This window comes from Cyclopterus lumpus, chromosome 3, assembly GCF_009769545.1.
Source record: "Cyclopterus lumpus isolate fCycLum1 chromosome 3, fCycLum1.pri, whole genome shotgun sequence".
Classification (NCBI taxonomy): Eukaryota; Metazoa; Chordata; class Actinopteri; order Perciformes; family Cyclopteridae; genus Cyclopterus; species Cyclopterus lumpus.
In genome coordinates, this window is record NC_046968.1 from 15,010,410 (window position 1) to 15,037,678 (window position 27,269).

Here is a 27,269-nt window from a genome sequence, read left to right on the forward strand (position 1 = left end):
TTTGAAGGTTGAAAAGACTTTAATAGATCAAATTGTCAAAAGTGCAGAAAGCTAAACCAAACGAGGCCAGAAGGAAGAGTTACGTCGTGGAAAGAAACCTGCTCCTCTTCGAAGGTCATGGATGCATGAGGCATTTAGGGGGCAGGGAAGCAGCCGAAGTACGGTGCAACTTCTGCTGCTGTGACGCAGCGCTTCGGTTTCTCAGTAGTTCGGTTCATTGTTCAGACATCTGTTCAGATAGATCCAACCCTTATTTCAACATCCAAAAGGAACCCCGACCAGTCGCCTACCATCTTTGTAAAAGTAAAGACGACACATCCGATAATGAATGAAGTAGGAAGAATGGTAAATCAAATGCAACTCAACTGCATCCTTTTAGGGTTCTTTTTTTTGTACATATATGGATACAATTATACTTCCTAGCTAATCTTTTTAGTCTTCATGTGGGTTTTATTTAATTTGATCAGCTTGTGTTTGTTTTACAACTATATACAATGTACAGGCAGCAGATCATATATCTTTTACAACGAGTGAGTGATGATACAGGTCTTTATCGACGGATGTTGACTAGATCTATTTAGACAATATACATTGTGAATAATTGGAATTTTTAGAAAATGGTATCTAAAAAAAAAAAAAAAAAAAAGAAAAAGATGAAAGATAGTACAAGAGAAACAATTGTAAAAGCCCTCATATGTACAGAAAATAGCCAATATAGCATTTGTCAACAGAAAAAAAGTTAAACTGCAATAATTTTCTCCATATACACATATAGCTCAAAAATATTTCCAAAGCTAATAGTCTCTCTGATTTGGTCACAGACGTTAAAAGACAGTGAAGCATAGTGAAAAGAAGTATACAGCCCGATCGAACATCTGAGGATCCCAACAGAGCATCGCCGGTCTGCTAAGCTTGTTAAGTAATGAGATACACAAACTACCATTAGTTTCTCTCATGCCGATGCTCCCCTTGATGCAATTCATGACTAAACGCTGTCAATCTACTGCAACTTAAAGTTAACAGAAAGACAGAACATTGTGAGGTATTAAGGTTACTGTCCCCGACAGCATGGTCAGAATTCTTATTTGAAGAAGACGAGAGCCGAGAAATCATATAGTCACCAAAAGCACCCGTCCCAGTACCTCACCACGTGATCCAACCTCACACTTCAACGTTGGTTGACAGGGGTGGTGGTCGTCTTTATGATATTTCACTTTAGTGGAACATTCATACGGTTTAAAAACACTTTAAACCTTGTAGCCAGCCTATGAAAAGTCTATTAGCTGCCTTAATATTTGAGATTTGCTTGTTTTAGGACTTTTGCCTGAAGCCTCCTTAATGGAGAGTTGGCCACACAATATAGGGAAGGAATCATTGTGTATCTATAATTTACGTTTTTACAAAGACAAAAAGATGTGGACGTCTAGGTAGGCCAGTATTAGTGGATGAATGACTATTAACTTAAGAGATATAGACGTGAACAAGATAATGTTATTAAATTAATTGATTTACAGCTTTAGATCCATCAAGACCATTTTCCTCAGATTTAAAAAAACGATCAGCACACAAGCAGACTTACAAACGAAGCTCATACAGAACTCAATAGTTCAGGGGCTTTTATCCAGCCAAGTCAGAAAGGCACATCACTTTGATATCAGGCATAAATAATTAAGTCAAATTACTGCAGAAATAAAACAAACTTTCACAAAAATAGTGCCAATAAGATGAGTGTCCCCATCAAAGAGACAGCCATGAGTAAGAAGACTTGAAGGGGTGGGTGGGTGGGGGGGGGGGGGGGGAGAAAAGCATTCAGTGCATGTAACTACATTCATAACAAGCTTCATTTACACGTATGTGCATGGTGACTAAGTTCAACCAGGTTAAACAAATCTGAAATGTATCTAAATTGCGAGCCAGATGCAGGAAAAGTTTAAACGCAGATCTCCAACACAAATGCAATCAGCTCCACTTGATATAAATGTCAGGCCTGAATTTCATTCATTCTAATGAATGCCACATGCAAACTAAACGTTGAATTTATTATACAGATCTAAAACTAAAAGCAACAGATGAGATGATTTTACCAGAGCAGTGTGGGGAAGTCTGGGCACATTATCTGAAACCAGCCACAGGTGATCAAACTGGGCATCTTGGACGTTCTAATGCTCTCATCATTGTGTCAAAACTAATTTAGACTACTTCCTATACAAAAATAGGATTAAGAGGCCGACAATCAGAACCAGAAACGCCCTCGAGCTTACATCAGGGTGCGATTGTGATCCTATAAAATGCTCAAACATGCATTAAGAAAATGTATGTCATTCAAAATTAATAAAATTATATCACCCAGGATGTGTGGAGTCCCAAAAAAAACAAAACAAATAAAAAAAATTTAAAAAAAAGTACAGCCGCACTAAATAGACCGTTCCAAGCTTTGGATCATTGGACTGAAGGTTCATAAGAAATCTGAATGCAAAGCCAAATTATAAATATCAATGGAGCAAAGTGTTTCAACTGCATTTTAGCTTAACTATAAATTTAAATAAAACAATGGTTACTGCAGTACTCAGTGGACAACACTTCTACAGTGACTTGAGATGTGAAGTGTGCCACAGTAAATGGTGTGCATGTGTGCTTTTGTGGGTTGTAATGGTGCTGCAGGGTGTATGTGGAAAATAGTACTACTACACAAAAGACACGATGGAAACCAATTGAGAAAGAAAAAAGAAAGTTCTTTGATTGATATGTTTTCCCAATTATTCTGGTGATGTCAATAGGGTCTTCGTATCATCTGTATTTTTCTCCTGTGTTAGATGCTCTGCTGGTTCCCATGCAACTCGAGGGCAGCGGGCTGCAGTGACGTCACAGGGGGATCCATAGGAAGAAAGGAGGGCGGTGAAAGGAAAATCGTTTTCATAGTTCCCTTGGTGGGGGCTTTTAAGAGCAACAGAAGCAGCTCATCACTGCCAGGACTGAGGAGGGAAGTTATTAACCTCAGCCAGGTCTTGCACAGGCGAGCCTTTGAGGGTGTACGTCAGCTTGATCCTCATTCGAAGCTGTTGCTGAAATGTTGTGAGGATGATATGTTTATAAAAAAAGAAATTCTTGCACATATTTGAGAATGTACAGGTCTTAAATGTACGCTTAGTGTGCTTCAAAAAGTACAACAAATATAATAATCTAACACAATTTGTGAAGGACAAACTCACCTTCTGTGGGTTGAGGACTCTGATGACCTGTGTGACGGTTCCCTGGTTGAGTGCTGGGACAACATTACTGCTAGGGGAGAGGAGCTGCAGCTGGAATGTCTGAAGAACAGATGGGGACACAACGTTATATGAAGGTTTGAAGATGCCCACTGAGAAATGGGGTCATTACTGCAGCATAAAATATGGATGCTTAACTTGATCATACATTGATGGAACTCAGATCAAATGACTTAATGGCACTTTATTTATTTTCCAAACAAATAATGCGATTGTAAAATAGGCAATGCAGAATAAATAAACGTTACAGAATAATAAACGTTCTCCTTGATAAACACCTCTATAGCTTATCTGTCTGTCTGGCCAAAAACAGACTCAGTATGGCAATTATTGAACTTGTAGAAGAGCGAGGCAACAGAATCTTTCTTGGGCTGCTGTGAATACTAGAGGCCTGGAAGCAAGTCACTTAAAACATACTATTTTACAAATGTTTTGTTTTATAGTTTGCTGTCCTGTTTAAGACATAATAATAGACATATACACATCATAGACATATTATGATTCTAGACACCAGAACTAACAGATTGTGGTGGCATTTAACATATGCTACTCTTGTAAGGAGACTTGCAATAATCCTAATTTTTTTAACCATTAGATAAGATAAATACTTTATGGTCCATTTGATAAATAGTACACAGGTAAACGAAAAGTGGTGGCTATAAAGCATCTCTTATGCAGCAATAAATAATTGATTAAGCGATTTGAATTGGTATTGGTCCCAAAAGCTCAAATGTATTCCTAAAATAAAATATGAATTACAAAACTAGTTAAAGCTTCCTCATACAGTATAAAATACCATACCAAAGACATTACAATTGTGTTAATTGTAACTAGTAATGAATGGTTTAAAAGTTAGCTGTGTTTTCAGGTTCTGCATACATGATGTACACATTAGTGGCATTGTATGCTAATAAATCTGTAGTGCAAAACTGAAGAACATTCACATTGTAATACTACACAGGAAACTCAGTCATGAACACCACTATGCATTAAAACATATCACTTTAATATCATTGTCAGATGGTGCCTGCTTACCTTTGGTACTGCAGCCTGAAAAACAAAGTCAGTCATGTCTGCCTCTGTTGCGTTGGAAGCATGGATGGTGATGATGGCGATGTTTGGATTGGGATTTGCTCTCTCAAATGTGAATTCTATTTTCAGTCCATTCTTGTTGTATGCCGTCATAGAAGGAATAGCTATATAGAGATTTCACAGGAACAAAGCATCAAAAGATTTAGAGAAATGATTCTGAATATTTCATTGGATGAGTCACGGCAATCCCAGAAAAATGACACTATATATTACTTAGAAAATAAATTACTCGATATTTGAAGCTGGATGGTCAAGGGAGCAACAGACTCACCTGCAGGTGCAATGTCATTAAACATGGGCTGTGAGGAGAGGCCATCCAGGAGGAAAGAGGGATGGGAAGTGGGCACAGAGGGAGCAGGAGCCGGGCCGCCTGGAAAGAGGCAACAGCAACACAAAAGGGTTTCTGTTCACTTTTGTATACCAAAACCAGAGAGTGTCAGCAGTCAGTTTCTGCTGAACAGGAGCAGGCACAGGTTATGCATTACATTCACACTGGTGGCTAACACAAGTTTGTTCCAGGCCCTCGAGAGCATCCTACCACTTAGTGAGAGGTCACCCAGCAGATCGAGCAGCTCTCCTCCAGCTGAGGCCGGCTTGGTGGGCACCGCGGTCTGGATGACTGGAACCACATCATTACCACCTAGCAGGTCTAATAAATCATTAGCCTGGGGAACGAGGACAACATGTAAACATGATAAAATACATGCAATATCCATGTACACACCATATTACAAAAAATATTATACTACAAAGATAAAATATTTTTCTTAGTTATTTAGTCAACTAATTTTTCATTTCTGTCTTTGATTAGTCGTTTTCTATGTTTTTGTTAATGCTGAATGACTTATTTCAAATAAACTTATGAGCACATCTCTGGTAAGCACAAGATTTAAAGTGGTGCTTTTGTGTTTTACAGATCTGTCGATTAAATTAACGAATTAAAAAAAAAAGACAAAACCTTTGTATTAGTCAACTAAACTGTTCTCTGGTCAAGGACAGCACTAATAATTATTCATTAGTAATTCATTATTTAAAATTTCTTATCAACCATAAGAAAAAAAAGGTATTTGTTTTGGCACATACATTTTACAGCACAGGGAGCAAGAAAGTATTCAGTGAACTGTGTATCCATCTATTATCCAAACCGCTTATCCTAATCAATAACTGTATGGTCTTAAATTTGTTCATAATAAAGTAATTAAGGTAGTCTCACCTGGTTGGATGGCTGGGTGAGAGGTGGTGGATGCTTTGATTCCACAAGAGAGGGCTCCGTCTCCCCATTTGTCTGTACAATCTCTGTGGGGCCATTAGCAGCAGTTTTCTCCATAATGGGCATTCGCTCCAAGAGAGCTGGCCTAAAGTCAGGGAACAAGAAAGCAATATAGAGGGAGACACCAAACTCAACCACCCTTCTACCAACGGCTACAATGAGGTTGTGATTATTTGATAATAATTTGCAAAGCAGTTTCACCTCATGTGGTCGTATTTCTTGAACAGCGCATTGTACTCCACCGCTCTCTGCTGAAGCTCCACGTCGATGCTGCTGCCATATATCAAAACCACTTTCTTGATTCGGCTGAAACACAATTTTTATTTTTGCAGGTTAAAAAAAAGGGGAAAGTACTGTGAATTTGATCACCTCAGCACCCAAAAACATTGCTCACTTTACACTGCTGAAGCGAGTAGACAGCTTCATGATGGCAGTAAGGGAATAACCCCGAGTCACAGGTGTAGAAAGGTTGGACACCAGGAGGCCTTCCAGCACGTCCAGAACTTCATCCTCAGTGACCTTAAATAAAAAGGAAAAGAAAAACACAACATCTGATGATCTGATGTTTCGCTCTGGTTTGAGTTTTGTACTGTGATCTTTAATTTGGGCATGTGGTGTTTGACTGGGATTCTTCCAGGTGTACCTGGATGGGCTCCTCCTCCTCACACTGTCCAGATACTAGCAGGTCCCCGTACTCTCCTGTGCACCAGGACGCCACCTGCACTAGAGGTTGCTACAGACCACAGAGGAACAAAAGTCCACTTTGGTGCATTCTTAAGCCAGTATGACTGTATGCTTCAAAGACAGCGCAATGTCCCAAATCTACACGAGAACTGCTCTGACCTGTGAGATGTCATCCAGCAGTGCTTTGTAAAGTCTCTGGACTGTATAGGCATGCATCTCCACACTGTTGGTGATGAGCTGGATGAGGTTGGGAACAGAATCGTCTCGCACATAGCTTCCTGCCTGTAAGGACGAGCAGGGATGTCAAAGACAAATACAAACAAGTCTCAAGTATTTCTTTGTGTCAAGTAAACCTAGAGCAGCATTGACTTAATTTCAGAATATCAAATCAATTAAATTACCAGATCTGATTATATAATTAGAAATTCTGAATGTAATAATTATTATTTTGATCAAGCACACTGAGAATCAATTTTAACCAACATTCAAAGAAATTAGACGTGTTTTTTGTAATATACATACCGTTGTTAGGACTCTCATTATGGTGTCAATGTGCCATCGTTTCGAAGGGGCATACCTGTAACATGATAAATTGATTAGTCCAAGCACAGGACTGAGGAAAAATTCTAAACAAGCCAAGTTATCTAAACTCTACACAGTCGGGAGACAAATGCTGTCAGAAAATAAATGGTATCAACATGGTCTGTCAGACGATGGATCACTCATTTTATCATCATTTAGCATTTCAGTGTTCTCCATCCTCTGTCCACAATAGTACCACAAACAAACGTTTAGCTTGATATTTATTACTACTTCACAGGCATAACTGATATTTAGTCTTGATGCATCTAATCCATGCAGATGATTACTTATGTCAGGTTCTAGCAACCTGGAACCTAAAGTGCCAAGAAAGGAAAATGAAAAGCTCAAAATCTCTTACAACCCAACACACATGATTTAGTGTATCTAATTATTACAAAATAGCCGAGCACAGGTGTGATGTGCAGTGAAGTCTGTCTGTCAGTGCCATACTTCTCCGCAGCTAGAAAGACTCCTGATGCACAGTCTGCTTTGAATTCTGGGTCACAGGAGTCCAGGAAGTAGAGCAGCTCTTTCATCATGCCTCTAATGTTGTTGCCGTTCACCAGGGCAAAGCTCAGTTCCATTGCACGTCTACGCAACAATTAAAAGTAGACAAAGGTAAAAAACTAAATGTGGCCACCAAGTAAGAAATGCAAACCAAGTACCTCATACTTGATCACCTATTTCAAAACTCCATTTAAGTAATGTATGCACTTGTAAATCACCTCTTGATGGACACATCAAGGTCTTTTAAACAATCCACAATGGTGCTCCGATGCCTCTGCACTGCATTGTGGTCCGTCTGTACAGTCTTTAGTAGAGATGTCAATGCCACGTATCTGGAATGGTGAGTAAGCAAAAGGATATCATAAGGAATGAACAAAAGCATTTTATATGGCTCAATGCGTGCAAAGAAAAGCACTTTAAGCAAATGAGTTACCTTATATTTTTGTCATTGTTTAGAAGGAAGCGACCGAGTATGTTAATGGCCAAAACCTGTAAGATAAAAGACATTTAGCCACAAAGTAAAATGCTTACGCTAAGATTTCATTTATATCAAATGAACTCACCCTCAGTCCACTTTCAGACTTGATGTCCATTATAGTCAGTACAGTCTCGTAGAGAATTGCATTGCCCACATTTTTACTGGTCTCTGTGTTCGTTGCAACCTGTAAGTACAAATACCATGCATTTATCAAAATAACACTGTCTGAGAAGCTTTTGGCGGAAAACACTGATTACGTGCATTTCGAACCTGTGCAAGAATGTCATTCATTGCTTCACTGGAGTCATCATCACTCTTGCCTAAGATGCGGAGTAGTCTCAATATCCGCACCTAAGGAAAGAAAGAAACCGTCCAGTCAGATCACTTGACATGCGTGATACACCTTATTGACTCCCACAGTACAATACTTTCTGATGGATCTTGTCCAAATCCTTGCTTGCTGCTTGTCTGTTGTCATTGTAGTTATTTTTCAACTGACACAAGTGTGCCATTCAATATTTCACTCGTTGGAAATTCTGACCGTAAACTCCCAGTTTAATAAAGATGCATGTCCACCAACAGTAAGACATTTTAGCACACAACAGTTCAAATATTCTTTTCATTCTCTTTGATATGTTTTTCCTAATGAAGCACAGTTGATGCTCCCAACAGAAGCTCTGATCATGGTTGCTCGTGGTATGGCACAGCACGAGCATCATGCCAAATATAAATCTGCACACACAGTAAAGGGTACAACTCGGATCAAGAAAGAAGGAGATTTACCTGCAGGAACGGGTCGCTTATGCCGGACACATCATGTTCAGGAGAGTATCCAGACATGATTAGGTTCTTCAGGATTCTCACCAACTGAGGGACCAGCTACAAAAAGACCAACAACAGAACAGAAAAGGAGACGTGTCACAGTATTTTGAGTAGATCTCTCAAATGTTCTTGTGTTCCTCTTTAACATTCATACAATGTTCTTCATTGACTGTTAGTAAGTAATTTGTCATTGACGATGGCAGCCAGTTAAACTCATACCAAAAGCAAAAGGGTTGGGATTTTGTCTTATTGAGGTAGAGTAATATGGTTGATATGTGATTGAATGGCCGAATTTTTGAAGTTGTGAAAACTTGCACAAATACATTGGGTTAGAACATCTGGCTTGGAGAGAAAAGAAAAATCTGCATACATACTTCTGTAACCTCTGAATGACACTAAATACACATATGTATATTTAAAACCCAGAAATTATATTATGTCTCGCCACAATAATCAATTTTCTCATTTATTAAATTTCAATCTCTCAATGGCCCTTGAAACAGGTCATCAAAATGTAACCTTAAAGACAGACTCCAACAGGAAACGGCTTGCTGTCTTACCCAGCCTTAAATGAGAAGATTAGGCATCATTTCATCTCTTTGCATGCAGAAGAGAAATAAGTCTCGGGTGCGTTTAGTCTCACAAACACAAAGACTGGAGTTGTAGGTTTGGAGTTGTTAGAAGGCCTACTTTTTCCCCCGTCTTTGTTATGCCACACTGAACACGTTTAAACCAGCTTACTTTACAGGATAAATAATAATAAATCTTGTCCTCTGCTGTGGGTATGATGACAAACAAGCAACCCAAAATGCCAAGGTGGGGTATTAAGACAGTAACTGACATGACAAATAAGCTACCCTCTAACAGTGACACAGATACAGTGAAAATCATCCGTTTCCCGTGACAACACCTGTGGCAATCATGTGAACACACCCACCAACTGCTTTTAAATAAAAGCGTGATCAAATGAGTTGCACATTAGGCAAAACTTACACTCACAACAATAGCGAGAAATGTGTCTGACAAATGGACCATAAGATTATTTCATAAGTTTCAAAACACTGACATTGTAATGATCACTGTACAAGTTAAGCAAATTAAAATCAGAAATTAAAACAAACATGACATTACGTCTGAGGCGAGTGATACTATTTACAGCATGCACCAGCTATGAGATCAGAATGTACTCTTACCTTCTCATTCTAACACAATGCAGGAATTGTAACAAAGACAAATGACAGAAAAAATATGAGGTATATGTTAGGGAGGGGAAACTGGAAATCATTAACTTTCAGAAAGCTTAAAATAATGTTTAGATCATGAGCATGAGGAGTGGTGCTTCTGGCACAGTTTTACACCTGGAGAAGAAGAGGTATAGCAGCAGTTGAAATACAGGAGGAAAAGACAGTGGGAGGAGATAAAAGATTGAGACATACTTTGAATGTAGAGCAAACCTGTGGCGCAATCCCAGCCTCAAAACATGTTAGTCTAAGCTTTGCTATACCAAAAAGAAATGTATTCGCAAAAGAAAGAATGAAATGTGACGTGAGCTTAAAGACAAATGCGTAAGTAACTACTTTAAGGTCCTTTGGGTAAGAAAACGTGTTTGTACCTTTCTGAAGTGGGCCAGCATGTCAGGACTTCGTTCACACATCTCAGTGAGGAGGACAACTGATGTATGGAGAACCCCTGGGGAAATAGACAAAGTAAAGGCTAAATTCATATTGTCTGGTTTTGTTTCCTACATTACACATTTGTTGCTGAGCACTGCATTCAGACTTAAAAGCACAAGGGACTACTGTATGTCAGTGGGTGCAACTATTTTAGATACAAATGACAGAATAAATAACAATTCATGAGGGCCAGTTTGAATAATAGATTGATGAGTTTGAATGACCAGAGGAGTGTGCACTTGTATGCATTTGATTGGTCAATACAGTACGTTTCTTTGCCAGAGCCCCCACTTTAGCATCCTTGCTGTGCCAATGCAGTGGTCTCATTGAAATCAACGAAGGTTATTGCCACACAAAGCGACAATGACCAAATACCAAAAATATATATAAGCATTCAGCTGTTACAACATCTTTGTACTGCTTGTACCAAATGACAGACAAGAGGTACTGCCATGCTGCTATTGAAATGTGATTTACACACATTACAAACCAATATGCAGGCTTTGCTCTTGTCCCCCAAACCAGATGAAAAATATATGATGTACTACTAGCATACATATGATTAACTGCAGAGAACATCCGGTGACAGCATCATAAATCTCTAAGAATGCCACAGTCTAATAATGTCTTTGTGACTTGATCTGAATGTTGCAAGGTTGAAAACTAATCATCTAAGTGAAAAGCTTTGGTGTCATAAATATGTCACATTCTAACGTGTTTTAATTTAAATTGCTTTTGGACACTTTCTCATTAATCAATTCTGTAAAAGTTATTTCTATATTTAAGAGAACATATTCATATAATTGATTAGGTTGGCTGTTTCTTAAAAAGTGAATATGCATTCCTAACCATGCATCATTTAATTGTTGATGGGTCTACCTCTGCAAGTTCGCGTTAGCAATTCCTCACAATACTTGGTGCATATTTGTGTATATTTTGGCCATGTCACACCATCTTCCATTTCATTTTTGTATTATTAATTCCAGGACAAACAATCTACAAAAATAGCAAACAAAACATGCATTTTCAAATTGTTTTAACTGAAGCAATCACTGCTGCATTGGCACACAATGTCAAAGAAGATCAAGTAATTTAGTCACCGTTACAAAAACTGATTTCACTGTGACACTGTATCTCCTCTAAGTGGGGTACACATAAGCCCCAGCGTTTATGACAGACTTATTAATTCCACTCTCCTCTGCAAAGGACACCACAAAAAGGATACGAGCTGGCCAGCTCTCACTGAGCAAAGCACTGCCAGAACATAGGAAAACATCTGCATTGATAAAGGACAGGCACACGTCCCCGCGAGCCAGCAACAACCTGACAAACAGTTTACACTTACCATGGTTTTTCTCGCTCAGCAGGTTTTTTGTAGCTGGAAGGAACATTTCCATTAGTTCTGGAACCTTCCGGATGACATGAACTGCACACAACGCTGCCTGTCAACAAATATTGGAGGCATAACACTGTCACAATAAGGAAACAGTCCAACAATTAACACAACACTTCACTTCCGAGTGTGACTGGTCAACATTTCCATTTATGAATGGTCAAACACAGAATTAAAAAAAAGTAGGAACAATCAGGCTTACTTTTTTCCTCAAGTAGGAATTGGATGTTTTGAGCAGCTTCTCTACCTCACCAGCAAGGTCACGACACATTTCTGAGGAACCCATGCAACCCAGTGTGCACAAGGCCAGGCCCTGGACGTATTGTGTGCTGTGATTCAAGTCACTGTGTTGGGAGAAGAGAGCTGAATGAGTCATGGACACACAAAAAATAAATTTTTGGATGTTGTTCCTGTACCAGGTAAGGTAGATGTTGGGTATACAAATTGCCAACACCTCATTATTCTAAGCACAGGTCTTGTCAAATTGCAAAAAAACATCCTAAAAGCAAAACATTAAATATATTCATTGAAGTTCTTGCCTCCACTTACTTTTTAATGCAATTTGTCATTAGTAGGTGGACGTCCTGCCTCTCGTCCAACAGCAGCATAGCTCCCAAATAACCTATTCGTTTGTCAGTAAACTTCTGAGACGCAATCAGCTTCAGACACTCCAGCTGGAAAACAAGTCACCAAGAATGTAAGCTTTGTAACAATAATGTCACTGAAAATCCCAAATGCTTTCTCTATTAAATCAGTAATCCACCATCAGCAAACATACCTGTCCAAAGTGTGCAGGGTAGCCCAACATGTGCATATAAAGTAGCTTTGCCACATTTCTGCAACGGTATGTATTGTCTTCCTCTCTGAAGGAAGAGCGTATAGCAGCACACTCTTTCTGGATCATCTCACGCTCCTCTGCCTGGGTCCGCGCTGTCCGGATTGTCCGGATCAGCTCCCGCAGTCTGATCGGAGCTGGCATTCTCTAGAAAACATTAAGAAATTAAACAGATTGGCACTCATTGCCTGAAGGTTGGCACAAGTCTAGAGACCATAACAGAAAAAAAGCTAAACTTCTAATGAAGAAAATTTTAAGCTAAATCAAATGCATCTCCACAGATTTCTCCTAATAACCAGGTTCCCCATGTGCACGTAAAACATACTACTTAAACTAAAAAGGTCAAACCAAAAATAAAATAAATAAATAATAAAAAATAAAAATCTTAGTGTTTCTTGGGAGACAACTCAACTCTAAAAGGAATATTCACCTATTTGATTAATCATCATATCTTTTGCCAATGGTGTTTTTAAGAGCTGCAAAGTCCATTCCTTAGTGGAGAAGCTTCTGAGAGCACACATGCATTAAGCCGCAGGAAGAAGTTTCAATATTTACGAGTACATGCTTAGTTGTGAGAATAAATTATCTTGTCAGTTATATGTACGAACACATAAAAAAATAAAAAAAGACTATTTACAAAAAACTAGATCCAAGAGTCATTAAGAGTACTTCCTCTTTAAAACAAAGCTCTCTTGTCTATTGTATACTATGGCAATACCTCAGAAACTAGTTTCTCACAAACTTTTAAATAATTTAAAGTCTTTAATAGAGCTGGGCGAGAAGTGTTTTTCTATTTAAAAAAAAAAAAAGGGAGTGTAGCTTCATTTAAGTCCTCTCTGAATTTGTTGTAGAACCTCTGTAGCGTTGTCATTTCTGTCAATGTTGACATGCAGTTTTTAAAAATGTCAATGCTAATCAAACTGAAAATGTATTAATGGTGACCCCTCTACTTTGAAAGAGGTACATTTTGTCTCCCATCTTATGAAGCATTTCACTGGTAGCAGCATGCAGTACAGAATTAAGCTGCAACATAAATGATGGTAATTACTAGAAGAGCAAATCCATTTCCTCTAGCCAACTAGTGTTGAAGTGGACTTTTGGTAGGCATACACATAAAAAGGCATTTGGATGGAGCAGACACCATAAAAACGTAACCTATTAGGCTTGATGATTTCTCCTCTATGAGTTTGACATCAAAGACAGCCTTGTGTTGTGTCTCTGTGAAACTGTTATACATAAACCTGTGTTGTAAGCATTTGTCTTAGAAATGTTGCTGTCATTGTTCCCACTAGAGCCTAGCCATAAGACTTATGGACATCTGCCTCGGTCCTGAGCTGACTAAGAGCCTTCCCTGGAAAATCAACTCCAGCTCCTGTACATGACAAGTATTCAGAAAACTGCCTGAGCAGTTATAGATTAAGCCGATTGTGAAGAAAGAGCTTTAAATGAATCTAACATCAACTATAAATGCATCTTGGTTGTTTGTAGAGAATCTATGAATTCACTGTGAGGCCACACTTTAATAAAGCCAGAGATCCACAGTCTGTCTTAACACAATTTAAATTACCTGAGCTGAAGGGACCTAGTGTTGGGCTCCATAAATCATGACTCCCTTCCCTCCGCTTATAATCAAATGTGTGCACAATAAAGGAGGTAAATCCAGCCTCTGCTGAGAGCTCATTACACTTCTAGTTCCACATTCTTGTAGTTGCTGTACAACTGCACATTCTTCTACAATAAGAAGCATCATATTGTTATCCATAGTTAGTGCCATGCTCGTACTATTTCTGGGAAGTATTTAGTTTCAAAGAAGAGGGATTGAGCACATCCTAGGTGGATTAGGAAAACCACAGGATGGGGAGCCGTGGACATATTCAACAGTCTCGGGTTCACTCACCAAGGTCAACTTCACTCAACCTCACTACAAAAGACAAAAAGGCAACTGTTCTGCTGTGTAGCCATATTACAGATTAAGGTAGTGATCACACAGACAAGTAACTAGAACCCGTACTGATTTTTTTTTTGTCGGACAAAACGGCTCAGTATAGCTGGGGATATCTGACCCAAGCGTGACAATGACAAAAAGGTGCAGTTGCACACCCTGCACCAAAAACTATAACAACTAAGACTCAGGTTAATTTATCAGTGCTATCTCATTAACACATCTTTCCTATACAGGCATACTTTGCATGTACTGTGAATGTTCATAACAAGCTTTTGCTCTCATGAGAGTTGGAGAGAATGCCCAGATTAGCTTGCAAAGCTTGACAACAAGCAACAAGCATGCCACACCTTCCATGTATCATGGAGAGCAGTCAACCTGAAGTCTGAGCCATCATACTAGAAGCATTAAGAGATGAAACAGTTTTACTTGTTTTTTGACATTAGACAATTAAATAACAAGAGGACTTGTGAAAGCGAAAGCACAGATTCAATATTCACATCTACCTTGTTTTTCAGGAGACTTGCAATTAAACTACACAACAACATTATAAGATGGAAGAATATACAGATCCACCACTTGGGAAAAGTATTTCCCCTAATCAATTTTACAAGCTGTTGTAACCTACACTTTGTCTCTTTATTCTCTCCATTTGTGCTCAGCAATACACTCAGATGTCATCAATGAGATCCTTTCAATTCTAATTCTTCTCATATCACAAACGATAAGTGATTGGCTGTGCAGGGAAATTAATAATCGTTTATTTCAAATCCAAGCACAACAAGGAAAAGCAAACATGCAAGACTAAAAATAAATCATTATTGTGTCAGTTTTACATGTATAACCTACATAAATCTACATGCACAGTCAAATGTTGGGTCCTGTACCTTTGTGGAGGAGAAGACATGTATTTCATAGTCCAAATATATTTTTATGCACTTCACAGCTCACCAAAATAGAGTTGAACACAACTATAATAATTTCTTCTCGTCGGTATAAAGGGATTGCTCGAAAGTCTGCCAGACTGTTTGGTGTGTGTTAAGTTAGCTGGAGAATAAAACACTGTTTGCAGCCACCCCACTTCCCTCTTCCTACCAAGATCCACTATCACATTTAAGATAGAGACAGCCAAGACCCATTACTGAGCTTGACATTAACAATTTGGCAGTCATGTGATTTAATAGCTGAACCAATAGAGGCTCTGCAGTTGCTCAAATCTAAAAGCTCAAACCAAAAACCAAATGCAGCATCATGGAATTCAATTGAATAACCAGCTGTTTGCAAAGTAAACCAGGGTTCAGGTCCTTTAACTGAGGCATCACATTTCTACTTCAAAGCAGTATTTGACTCTTCCAAGACATCATACTAGCGTGATCATTTTTAACCTCAGCAAATAGCTTTGTATTTGCTGATAGGCTGCAAACTAGCCTGCAGGGAAATCTTGCAAAGAAACAAGAACTAATGCTGAAAAACAACTAAAGCTATCACCGACAGTACTTTCTCCACCACTGACTTTGTGAGTGGGCAGTGAGGGAAGTGCTGTGCAAGTCTACTATAGTAGTATCTATCAAAAAGTAATCAAGCAAAGTGCTGATATTGAAATGCATAGTTGAAAAGTTAATAGAAAACATAACAAATAATGCAAAGAACAAATTTGTTGTTGAGATATTTCAGTCTTTTTGAGAACCTCCAGACAAAACCAAGAGTTCATTAAATTCAGAGTGTATGGGAGACTGATTTGTAGACAGTGGAAATGCCTTGTCTGAATAGATTGATTAACCCATGCCCTACTGTAAATAGACCTCTACTAAATTAACCTGCTCAAGTAAGTATGCCACAAAGATAGTCACCATATCACTGTGTTGGCAGAGTTGAACGTTAACTTATAAAGTCATAGCCGTCTTGTTTAAAGCCGAATGTTATATATTGTAGTCGTCATGGTATTACATCGAATTATTAAACATTAAAAAAAAACTATTTTGGATTTTGTTGAATCCTGGATACGTCTTGAATATGGGTTAATATTAGGCAAATGTATCCTGTCAAACACTGGGTAATACTAGCTAATATTTGGGATTGGCACTTGTTCAGTCTTTCAAACAGGGATGTGAATAAATGCACAGGAGTGTCCCAAACTCTACGTCACACTAATTTTATCACTTCCTACATAACTTACAGCTGACTTCTTTAACATTCACCCACACAGCTTGTATGACGTATAAGCTTATTTTTAAACGACGTGTATGTTAGTATTACCCTCTTAATTAAAGAAGTTGTCAAGTAACACACTTTGGAAAATAGAGAAACAAGGACTCAACGCTAAACTAGCTATCGCTCGCTTCCTGGATATGTAGCCAATTGTAAACTTTCTTTGCTGAAATGCTTACAATGTCAAATTTAGTAAAGTCTGATGTCGTTACAAAGCTTTGAGACAAACGTCAGCTGCGTAACATTACTCAGCTCACACACATTACACACAGCAGCAAGCTAACGCTGGCATTTCGGTGAAAGGGCAACACATCAGGTTGACACGCAGCAGTAGCTTCACCTTGGCTGACATCATTTCGTAAAATGAAGCGTTAAGCTACACCGACACCAGTCGACATCGAAAGGCCATGAAGGCTCATGGACACCTGCATCTGATCGCCGATTGATCCGGACATGATGCAGTTCAGGCCTTCTTGAGGCGTTTTAGTGATCAAGCTAGCGAGCCGTCAGTGGCGTTAGCTCGCTAGCTGACCAACTCTCCAGTTCAAACACAAGCTCAACTCTAAAGGGGAGAGGCAGCTGGCTGGCTTCTTAGCTGGCTGGGAAGATATAAAACATTAAATTGACATTGCGAGCTGCCACAATTATTCAGACTCATTGGACAGCCACACCAATTGAGTGTGCATTGAGCTCCACATCCCTAGCCCCGCAGGTAGGCAGCTCCAGCTATCAGACTCCACTAACCCTGCTAGCTAACTTAGCTGCTGACAGGCACAACCCCGGTGCACTGAGGGCTGCGACTTCCTATGCAGCGCCACGGCGAGAGTTGTCAACGCAGACACGAACAAACCACAGGCCATTACTCACACGCAAAGACGTTTTCATACATTTCTTCCGAGATAGTATTCTTAGAATATACTTACTAGCCGTAATGATGCCAGAAAATAACTGGAATCGTCTCTATTAGCAATGGAGGGAGGAACACACTAGACATGCAAAATGGTGGCTACTCCAGCCTCAGCACATCTACCGCAGGCGGAGGGTTACACTGACATCTCCCAGAGGTTGGCGAAAGAAGCGCGGACTGAAGTTTAGCATCAGTAACGGCTGCTCCTCGTAGAGGACTTCTTCACACTGTGCGCCTTTGCCAGAGACTCCCACCTGATATGCCAGTGTTCACTGGACACCATGGGTAATAGATTAATTATGTATTCGTGATGATGAGAGATGTAACGCTAGCTAAGTGGCTGTACTGTAAATCATAGTTATCATCTGCTAGTTGCTGTCTCTCGCTTCGTTCTCCATCGTTCTCGCATTGATCATAAAGGGCTAACGTTTGGCTCGTTATCTTTAGACAGCTAGCTTACGTTCGCGTCATCTCATTCACCTCACGAAATGATCGGCTCTAAATCATTTTTTGCGTAACGTGGCTTTCAGTTTGAACGTTACTATTTCCGTCACTTGCTCTCCAAACTCCGTACATTTCACGACACAGAGATTATTTTGTTAAGATGGCACATTTTCTCTTAACCCTGCGGAAGAATATCCTTTTACCCTGTCAATGTTGTGCTGCGGTCCGTTTACTCGTGGCAGCCAGTGATGACGACGACACGAAGTGTTGTGACTTTAGCAGCTCAGTGGTTTGGAGCACCACCTAGTGTGTGTTCACTATAGTCCTGTGGGTTGGGCTTTATGAACAGGCTATTATCATTTGATAACTGATAGGTTTGGTCTTAAGTCTAAGTAAGGGTTGTTTTTACGGATACAGGTAATATTCAGATGGAATTCCAAATGGTGAAATATAGTCAAATTAATTCAACTGTAGTGTCAGATGGAAATAACAAACCACTGAGTTGTGATCAACAGCAGCAATAATCAAATGGGTTCAACCAAAATACCAAAACCGAATGTTGTTGTCATATTGAAGTCAGGAACCTTTTGATTGGAGTGGCTGAGGCTGTTTTTCATATGTTCACACCTTACTTTGTTAAAACGATCATGTAACTGTCTGAATAAACAGGGACTCTGCTGGGTGTTTTCATCTCTTATGGAAACACAGATAATGTTTTAATGTATTCTTTTATTTAGTTAAACCTGAACTTGCTTTGACAATTTTTTAAATCATCAGTGACATTAGGAGTCAGCCTTTTTCATTTGTTTCAAGAAAGTTTTAGGAAATTCTTGAAACAGAGGGAGCTTCTCAGCTATTTTTTTTAGCCAAGCAGAAAAATAAGGGTTATTTTTAAATGATATAGCAAAAAATATCACATCATTTTCTAGGTGGTGCTAATTTTCTTGTACAATGCTTTTTGTATGGCCTTACCTTTAGAAATTCAAGACTTTAGTTGAATGGTACACTGGTACACACCCTATTGTCAGTCTAACTGTAGGCTTGAGAGTATGCTAGTGTTTATACAAGTGCACACCCATCAAGTCACTTTTTTATATCCAGCCCAGAGGCTTATCATCTGGGTGAACAAACACACTCTTTTAGGCCTATGTCACTCAGCAGAAATACAAAGATAACTTTGCTGTGTGAAATCTGGAACATTAACTTAAGTGTGAAGGGTTGATTCACCCAAATTACAAAAGAATCATCGCCCTTAATGTCATACAGTCACGCTAGTGGTTTTGGTTTAATTTGGCCAGGTTTGAGTTATCTGCCACTGAGATGTCTGCCCCTATCCTCAAAACAATATGTTAAGGGAGATGAGAGGAATTTATGTTTTGTTTCTTTTAGCATTTAAAAAAAACTCTTGAGCCCTCTGCCGACAAGCTTATCACAGATGTGTAGCTGTATGTTTCGTCCGATAAGTGACAACAAATACAAATACAGAAATGTCGAAGATATGTTTGTGGTAATTAAGAATCTGTGTCTATTGCATGGATTGCCCACCAGAGAGCACTGAAAATGTCCTGCTTGTCACAAATAGCCAAATAATCAACCAAATGAAAAAATCATTAACATAAATATTGTAGGCATGCAATGTTGAAACAAATATTGGCTGATAAGTTGTTGGTCTATGTTAGTCGACCTCTAATGTATGCTTGATCATTTGTGTAATGTAAAAATCCTCACCGGAGGGACGTATACTTCAATTGATTTCTTCCTTTGTCTTTAAAGGAGATTTGTTTTATTTTGATAGCTATGACAGGATACAGCTTCATGTTGTATTTGGTGTCATGGAAATGAAGCCATTGACATGTAAGCTGTTATGGTTTTAGGTTTGCACTTTTGACCTTGAAAATAGTTGTGAACTTCTAGAAAAGCACTACAGATCAAACGTACAAATTAAATATAATCATTACTGTATTCTACTTCCATTTTGTATGCTTAAAAAAATATATAAAAATGTTCCCAAAAAATGTTAGTTCTGATTATCCTAGATATTAAAATATGTTGCTCCTCTCACAAATCTAACCTATTTTATTTCTGTAAAAAGAGCAAAGATACACTCGGATATATTTAAAATGTATATTTCCAACACTTTTAGATTTGTCTTATCTATTAAAATATCGAAGCACTATATTATGTGGAAATATTGTGAGGTCGTGTTTTCTCCCACATGACTTGAACGCACCATAGTATCTTTAGCATGATGAACTCCCCTTCGTCCCTGCATATCCCACAATCCAGTTCGGTGTAGCTTCACTGCTTTTGCGTTATAGAGATCAGCTGAGCTCGTGCATCGCTGCAGTGAGTACACGGGTGCCAGCGGCTCTGGATCGGAGCAGCTCGGGGCCGCTCGGTGTCTCTTGGACATCATTTTAACCCCCCTGATCGACTGGAGACTGGATTTGTTTAACTGCTGCAAGAATGTGACTCTCGTGTATCCGTTTCTTGTTTTTTTTAACGCCGTGAATGGTCCAGACTCTGCTGATCGAGGAGACGATGTTACCACCTTTTTAAAAAAAAATGTTATTTCGTTCATCATCTGTCTTCCCAGTGCGGAAAACACCTGGACTGGTCTCAGGGTAACCGTGCGGGTTTAGGAGGAGATTCCAGTTTTTTAAAGCGAGTGGGCAATAATATGTCCAGGCGAAAACAGACCAACCCCTTCAAAGTTAACTGTAGGTATTCCAGGTATTGTCTAATGCTACTTCACGCGTTATTTACCCACGTCACGTCCATTATGCGTGGATACTTTGGCTGTTTTACAGGAATGTGTTGCATTATTATTGTTTCTGCAGCCATCTGCATTAACAGTGGCTTTCCTTGATGTCCGCTGTCGCTTCTAATAGATTGATGTCGCCAAGATGTATTGAACCAAACACCGGATTCCCTATAATGAGATGCCATCACAGCCTCTATTGTACTCGGAGTATATTATGTTTGCATCTGACATTCATATATATATTGTTGTTGTTGTTTTATTAGGGTTTTCATGACAAACGTTTCTGTTTTCCTGTCAGTGGTGATGGATATCTCAATTTCATTTCGGTTTATAGTTTGTGCGAGAATACAGCACATGCCTTGACTGGCCAAGCAATTATTTAGAATTTTCTTTATTCTACAGTGAGTACTTATATTTACATAGTTACACATACAAAAACGAAAGGGACTTAAATAAATGAAAGTGGACAGCAACACTTGTCTTAATCAAACTCTGGGTAAATACAATAGAATACAAAAAGTAGTAACTAAATAATGTCTATGGTAAATATTAACTTAAAAGTATATGTCATTATTTTTGACAAACTCTGCCATATTGGTATATTGTTAATTTGTAATTATACTAATCTTGAACCTTTATCTAATGCCAAACATATAGCATATGGTCTTGTGACAGTTATGTAAACAACTTTCCTTTTGAAAATGAGAATCTGTGCAAACTCGCGGTATCATATCGGAGGACTCATACTTTATATTGACATTTGTGTGATTTCCGAGTAGACTGGTATAAATGAAGTCCTGTGAAAGTATCTTCCTGCAGTTACCCTGTATGTCAGGGCTTGTGGGTAATCATGCTTCTGGCTTCTGTTTTTTTAAGTTGTCATTTCTGGAGATTAATTTAGCAAAAGCACGTCTTAGGTGTTAAGAAGAAGCTGACCTTGGGTGTCATCACACATATTGTGAACGGTGATCAGAGGGGACAAGTGTTTCTTTTACACACAGAGCACGGTGTCAAAGTGATTTGCTCTGACATCTCAGTCCCAGTACGAGATGACAAGAGAGCAATACAGAGCAGAAGAGTTGAAACAATTAGTTCATTCAATAATTTGTGGATTGACAAGAAACTGGCAGCTATTTTGATAACAATCTAATTGTGCGCGTCACTCTGGTTCCACCTTTTCAAATATGTGGATTCACAAGAGGGGATTGTTGGTTGGATTAACTAAGCAATTTTAATACATCCCCCTGCGAAATGGTCATTTTTCACTGATCTCTTATTCTCTTTATAGACAAATGGTTTGAACAAGAAAATAAGATAATGTACATAATCGATATGTGCAAAAAAGGAAGTAGCGCCTCAACGATTCAAAATATTTGTAATTGCCCTGTACTTTAGGATGACACTTGTTGAAATCAATGTCTCTGTTTTCTATTTTTCTCTCTTTTTAGGAGGCGCCATCAACAGTATTACTTACTACAATAAGCCTTTTCGTACACACTTCTCATATTGAGTGGCACATTGTCCTCAAGCACTTTGGTTTGTATGTAGGGCTTTCCTACAAATCACCAATGGCACTACCCAAATATGAACAGTAGCATCCCATTTTGATTTTGTATTCAAATTAAATGTTCAAAGACAATCATGATCTGAAATTAAGTATTTTTCATTATTATTTTTTTTTATTTTTTCCCCTCACTTGCCACTGTGGCAGGTTACTGAATATTTCTACCAGCCACTTAATGTTTTGTCTCCTCCTTTTGGAAATTATGTAGAACGCTTTAGAATTGTAAACACTAAATCAGTGGAACCAGAAAGTGGAAACATGTAATATGTTTTTGATATAAGGGAAACCCATCTGCATTGGTGGCAGGTGACCTGAACTGTTTACCTGGCACAGCCAACATGTACCTTGTATTTGGCTGGAGGCAGGTGCTAATTTTATTCCCTGCATACAACATCAACTAAATTGAAACTAAGGAATACTGGGGAGACCCCTGGTGTGAATAAGCTATGGCTATTCCTCTTTGTGCTTTTGGCCTTCTTCCCCTGGTTCTTCTTTTCAGTGGACAGAATGCAGACCTCTTAATTAAACACGCCTCAGTCCACAGAAGGGGATGGCCCAGTGTAATCTGTGAAAGTTATCTTTGCTGCAGCCCTCCTTTCTAAACATAGTTTGTTTAAACTGCTGTGGAAATGCATCTTGCACTTTGACTGCGATAATCCTTGCGAGCTCATTTGCTCCTCTGTAGCGCCTCGACCAGAGTCTAGAGTGGGAGCTGAACCCGCTCAGGAGGGCCTGAGATGATGTCATGTTGGCGTGTACGTTAGAGCACCTCATGCCGTGACGAATGCTAAAAAATTTTTGTATACTTGACAAGCCATCCCTCACACCGTGTCACTGGTGTTTGAGTTCAGGCACTGTGTTTTGTACATTGACTTTCCTCTCCACTGCTTTGTCTTGATTGTTTTACCCGGCTTTTCTTGTGAGGTATGAATTGCATGCTCAGAGCTGTCCTCCCCCCAGAGAGTGTTAGACCAGACAGACAGACAGACAGACCAGACAGGCATGGAGACAGTCTGACTGGCAGGCGGATTCCAGACAATAATACAACAGTGCTGTCTTTCCAGCTTTGTCTTCCTCCTTGAGATTGATGCACAAGAACAGCATGATATATAAAACTTGATTAGCATTGGAGGTGGATTAGCACAAAAAAGTGGATGTGTCCTTCAGGTTGACAGTAAATAGACCGGTATGTGTAACAGTATAAGTGCAAATATTGCCATAAACATTGTGTAAAACTCTGTTTTGAATAGTTGACTATAATACAGTGCAGCTTGTTTCAAAGTGTTTGAGTAAATGTGCATAGGTGCATAATCTTTGGAAACGGGACTTCTTTTAAAAGTACAGTTTTTTCTGTCATGCTTCTGAACTTGGATTTAAGATGTTTTCTCCCAAATTAGCTCAGGACAAATGTTTCTTGATTATCTGTGATGCCTGTGTGCTTTCATGGTAGCAGTGTAGTCCTGTGGCCAGATCAAAGGCCCAACGACAGGTTGTAAGTATTACTTCTCTGTTGAGATTATCTAGGAGGAGCCTTTAGATTAATTTCAGGTGCGAAACTAATCAGAGAAAGTCTTCAACGTAGAGAAATAATGGTTTATCACTTCACCTTCTTCTTTCCAATACTAGGTCAACAGTTAATCAGGTTGAGAATTGATCAGATGTCTGGCCCACTATCCTCATTCTCCTGTATGAGTACATGTAAGACAGGGGCCCCAGCACTTCCTGCAGATTCAGGCGGAGTTGTGTGTCTGCATGTGTGTTTTCAGAGGGGATGGTGGCTGAGAAGGAGAAGGAGGGGGCTCTGAATTCATCAGGACCCCCATTGCTTAGTGTTTGAGTAGAGTTTTGGCATTCTATCTTTTGTCTGTTTTGTTTTGCGCGCTACCCCTCCACCCCCCACTGCCTCCCCCCTCCTCTCTCCCTCTTCTGTGTGTCTGTTGGCTGATGAGTTTGTCTCTTTGTCTGGATTCAGTCAGACACTGCGTCACCTCCTGCCTACAGACACACAGACTCAGAGATAACATCACAGTGGCAAAGACTGAGTGAGGGAGGATGGGGGAGGGAGGGAGGGAGGGAAGAGAGACAGATGTACAGACAGAGCCCTAGCCGTGGGGGGATGGGTATCTCTCACACATCAATCATTGGCTATGTGTCGTGAAGCCAGCTTGTTGTAGTAGTTCATAGTTCAATACTCCGTCCCGCTCTACTCGTGCGAATGGACGCTGTCATTTCTTTGAGAAAAGTGCCCAAACTGTGTTCACATACAAACTTCTCACCAGTAGCTTAATAGTAGAATGACAAACCTCACGGTTATACGTCTGCTTTCCTCAGACACTCAGAGAGGGGGTGTGTGTGTCTGTGCATGCACACACGTGCATGTGCGCAATAGCTCAGGATTGTGACGAGGGCTGTAATTACTTCTGTCAGTCTCAGGTAACTGAAGTCGGGATCTTTTCCCCATCGCTGATCTGTGCTAATGGAGAGAGCGCACACAGAGAAAGAAAATTGGATTTTAAGGTGTCATCAATTTTAGTGATCTGAAGTGGAATTTTCTTGTGTGTGTGAATGCCAAAAGATCATTCAACAAACGTGTGAAGCAGGGTTGGTCGTCAAATACAGGTACTTTGCATGGTCATGATGATGTGTCATAATAAGAAAGGTGAAGGGATTTAGCCGAATCCCGCAACCAACAAAGCTATAAAACAAATAGTGACATCACAATGAGTTTAATGAGCCACATATGGGCTGTCATGGTATGAAGCTTTATCCTCCCCCTCGGAGGTAATGGTATAGATATGGAAGTAGTCAGAGCTACATACAAGCAGGAAGGACAGAGGGCGAGCCAGGCTGTTCAGTGTGTGGGTGGTACTGAGAGAGAGAGAAACACACTGAGTTGCAAGGCAGTTAGCTAGAGGAAGGAGTGCAGGCTGCTTCCCCCGTGGGACTGCAGCACGGCGGTCAAACAGAGCTAGCATGTATCTGTGAGTGTATATTTGTGTGAAAAAGTGGGGGTTGGGATGCAAATTAGGTTAATGTGTGTGTGCACGTATGTCAGTGTGCCTCTCTTGCTGGCTTAGCATTCATTACGTTTCACTGTCAGATGGTTCATATGCAGCCTCGTCGGCAAAGATGTTTGTGTGTTCCACGTCTGGTGTGGAGTCCAAAAGTCAAAACATTTTGAATTGTAGAAACAATGCCCTATTTGGTGCTGTTTTTTTCACCTTTGTTGCCGTTTTGTGTGATTGAAATCTCTCATTCTATGCGTACATTGCTAAATGTTCTGATATCAGAAGCCGAGACGCATCTTAATAGGGTTGACAAACGAATTCCTTCTGATGGTATGCTCTGACAGGAGATGCTGTTTCTTTGTTGCTATGGAGATAAAGCACTCATGCGCAATACAATATATGAGTCAAAGGGTGGCCTATGTTTGACAACAGATTTAATGTATTGACATATTTTAAATATTATGAATTAACATATTTTTAGAAGCATGTTCTTTGTGAAACCAATTCCTGAAGAGGGGGTCCTGTCACGATGTGCATTTATAGTGTGACATACATTGTCAAACAAGAACCGCCTTAGAAATTGTGAAACTTGATCGTTATGCTTGGTCTTCCATTCATGTGCTCTACACACAACTGCAAACATAAAAGTCATTGTGTATTTCCAGTTCTTTAGCCTGTCGCACCAGGTTCATTTGATTGATGGATTTATTCATTCATTGTCATATCAACAGCCAACGCTTTTCTTAAGAAATGATAGAAGGGTCTTGCACCATCCAACTCTACTACATCATCTTATGATTTGAGTGTTAAATAAAGGGTACCATATAGCTATGTCGTGGAGTCATACATTTTCCATTAAAAAAATTGGTCTAATACACCCAGATGTCAAAAGATCTATCCCACGTAATGACAAGATCTTCGATTTTAGTCAAATTTATATTCATCATATCACCCACCCACATCAGTCACTCTCGTTTATTGTGCTCAATGGAAATCTTACTGACTGCTATTGTCTTTTTTTATTTATCACCAGGGCCATTCCACACTTCAGGCATCACAGGACTTCAGCACACTATTAACATGGATGGCAGGGACGAATTCATCGAAGACAATGAATGCTGCAGCAACAACTCCCAGGACGTACAAGAGCAGGATAGCATCTCAGGTACAAGATGGAAGGACGGGAAAAGGGAGGACTGGATGGACTCTGTGGGACGTCTTCGGACTGAGGGGTGTTAGTGAGAGTAAGCCCTGCTCTGTGTTCTGTTGTCTGTCTGTATTGATAGGGCTGTGTTTGCCTCCATAGAAGACAGCGATAGTGACCTTGACAACCACGGTGAAGACTCTTCATCCAACACCTCTGCAGACGACCACATGACCACCAAGAGAACGCAGTGCCGCCTACAAGGAGCGGGAGTCAAAGAGGTGAGAGATTGTGCCCCCTTTTTGGTTATAGTGGTATTGTTTGTTTCTTTGACAATAGTTTGCCTCATCTTCAATTGGTTTGAATGCTGTCTATATGTCACAGTAGAGGCCACTGCACTGTGAAGTTGGTGCTTTGGCATAGGGGCGGGCGATATGTCAAATGTACTCGATGTGTTGCGAACATTGGATCTGAATAGAAGCGGGGGACGGGAAAAAGATGGGAGAGAGCAAAAAGAAGTGAAGTGCCAAAGCGAGTTTAGGCGTGTTTAATCCGAACACTGTATTTGAAGATGGCAGCCACTTCAAACTAGCCTCCATGTTGTTCTGTGGTTCGTGTATGAACTAGGCTTTAAGGGGAGTGTGTAAGAACTGACTTCAAAATAAAATAAAACTTCCAGTGAACGT

At 39.7% G+C, this 27,269-nt stretch overlaps 2 protein-coding genes across 7 annotated transcripts in view; one reads left to right on the forward strand and one right to left on the reverse strand.

The window, feature by feature from the left end:
* Positions 1-18,408, reverse strand: ap1g1 (adaptor related protein complex 1 subunit gamma 1). Of its 3 annotated transcripts, none has more exons than XM_034529284.1 (23): positions 18,307-18,408; positions 12,546-12,749; positions 12,317-12,441; positions 11,970-12,111; positions 11,720-11,816; positions 10,314-10,390; positions 8,663-8,758; positions 8,150-8,230; positions 7,965-8,063; positions 7,835-7,890; positions 7,620-7,733; positions 7,345-7,485; positions 6,835-6,889; positions 6,472-6,594; positions 6,272-6,361; positions 6,023-6,147; positions 5,830-5,934; positions 5,572-5,713; positions 4,897-5,023; positions 4,630-4,728; positions 4,302-4,462; positions 3,210-3,308; positions 1-3,062 (listed from the first exon to the last, which is right to left on the reverse strand). In XM_034529284.1, the coding sequence occupies exons 2-23, from the start codon at positions 12,744-12,746 to the stop codon at positions 2,961-2,963; spliced, it is 2,457 nt and encodes an 818-aa protein (XP_034385175.1). In that variant the 5' UTR covers positions 12,747-12,749; positions 18,307-18,408; the 3' UTR covers positions 1-2,960. The 3 variants fall into 3 exon arrangements, with proteins under 3 accessions (XP_034385175.1, XP_034385177.1, XP_034385176.1); XM_034529286.1 differs by lacking the exon at positions 18,307-18,408 and adding an exon at positions 17,676-17,838 and having other exon boundaries at positions 12,546-12,757; XM_034529285.1 differs by lacking the exon at positions 18,307-18,408 and adding an exon at positions 17,676-17,837 and having other exon boundaries at positions 12,546-12,747.
* Positions 17,809-27,269, forward strand: part of LOC117728592 (zinc finger protein 821) — a 16,374-nt gene continuing 6,913 nt past the window's right edge. Inside the window, exons 1-3 of one of the 4 annotated variants that reach the window (XM_034529289.1) lie at positions 17,809-17,944; positions 26,473-26,604; positions 26,749-26,864. In XM_034529289.1, the coding sequence (XP_034385180.1) occupies positions 17,941-17,944; positions 26,473-26,604; positions 26,749-26,864 (252 nt within the window). In that variant the 5' untranslated portion in view covers positions 17,809-17,940. Of the gene's footprint in view, positions 17,945-26,472; positions 26,605-26,725; positions 26,865-27,269 lie in introns of those variants that run through there. The other 3 variants (XM_034529288.1, XM_034529287.1, XM_034529290.1) reach the window with 3 other exon arrangements.

What these genes read in the sequence shown, in the direction of transcription:
- ap1g1 (XM_034529284.1), bottom strand. Translation starts at nt 12,746, where the DNA reads ATGCCAGCTCCGATCAGACTGCGGGAGCTGATCCGGACAATCCGGACA. An exon ending in ATGACAAATTGCATTAAAAA is followed by an intron (nt 12,112 to 12,316) that starts GTAAGTGGAGGC and finishes CTCCCAACACAG; the next exon opens with TGACTTGAATCACAGCACAC. An exon ending in TGCTGGATGACATCTCACAG is followed by an intron (nt 6,362 to 6,471) that starts GTCAGAGCAGTT and finishes TGTGGTCTGTAG; the next exon opens with CAACCTCTAGTGCAGGTGGC.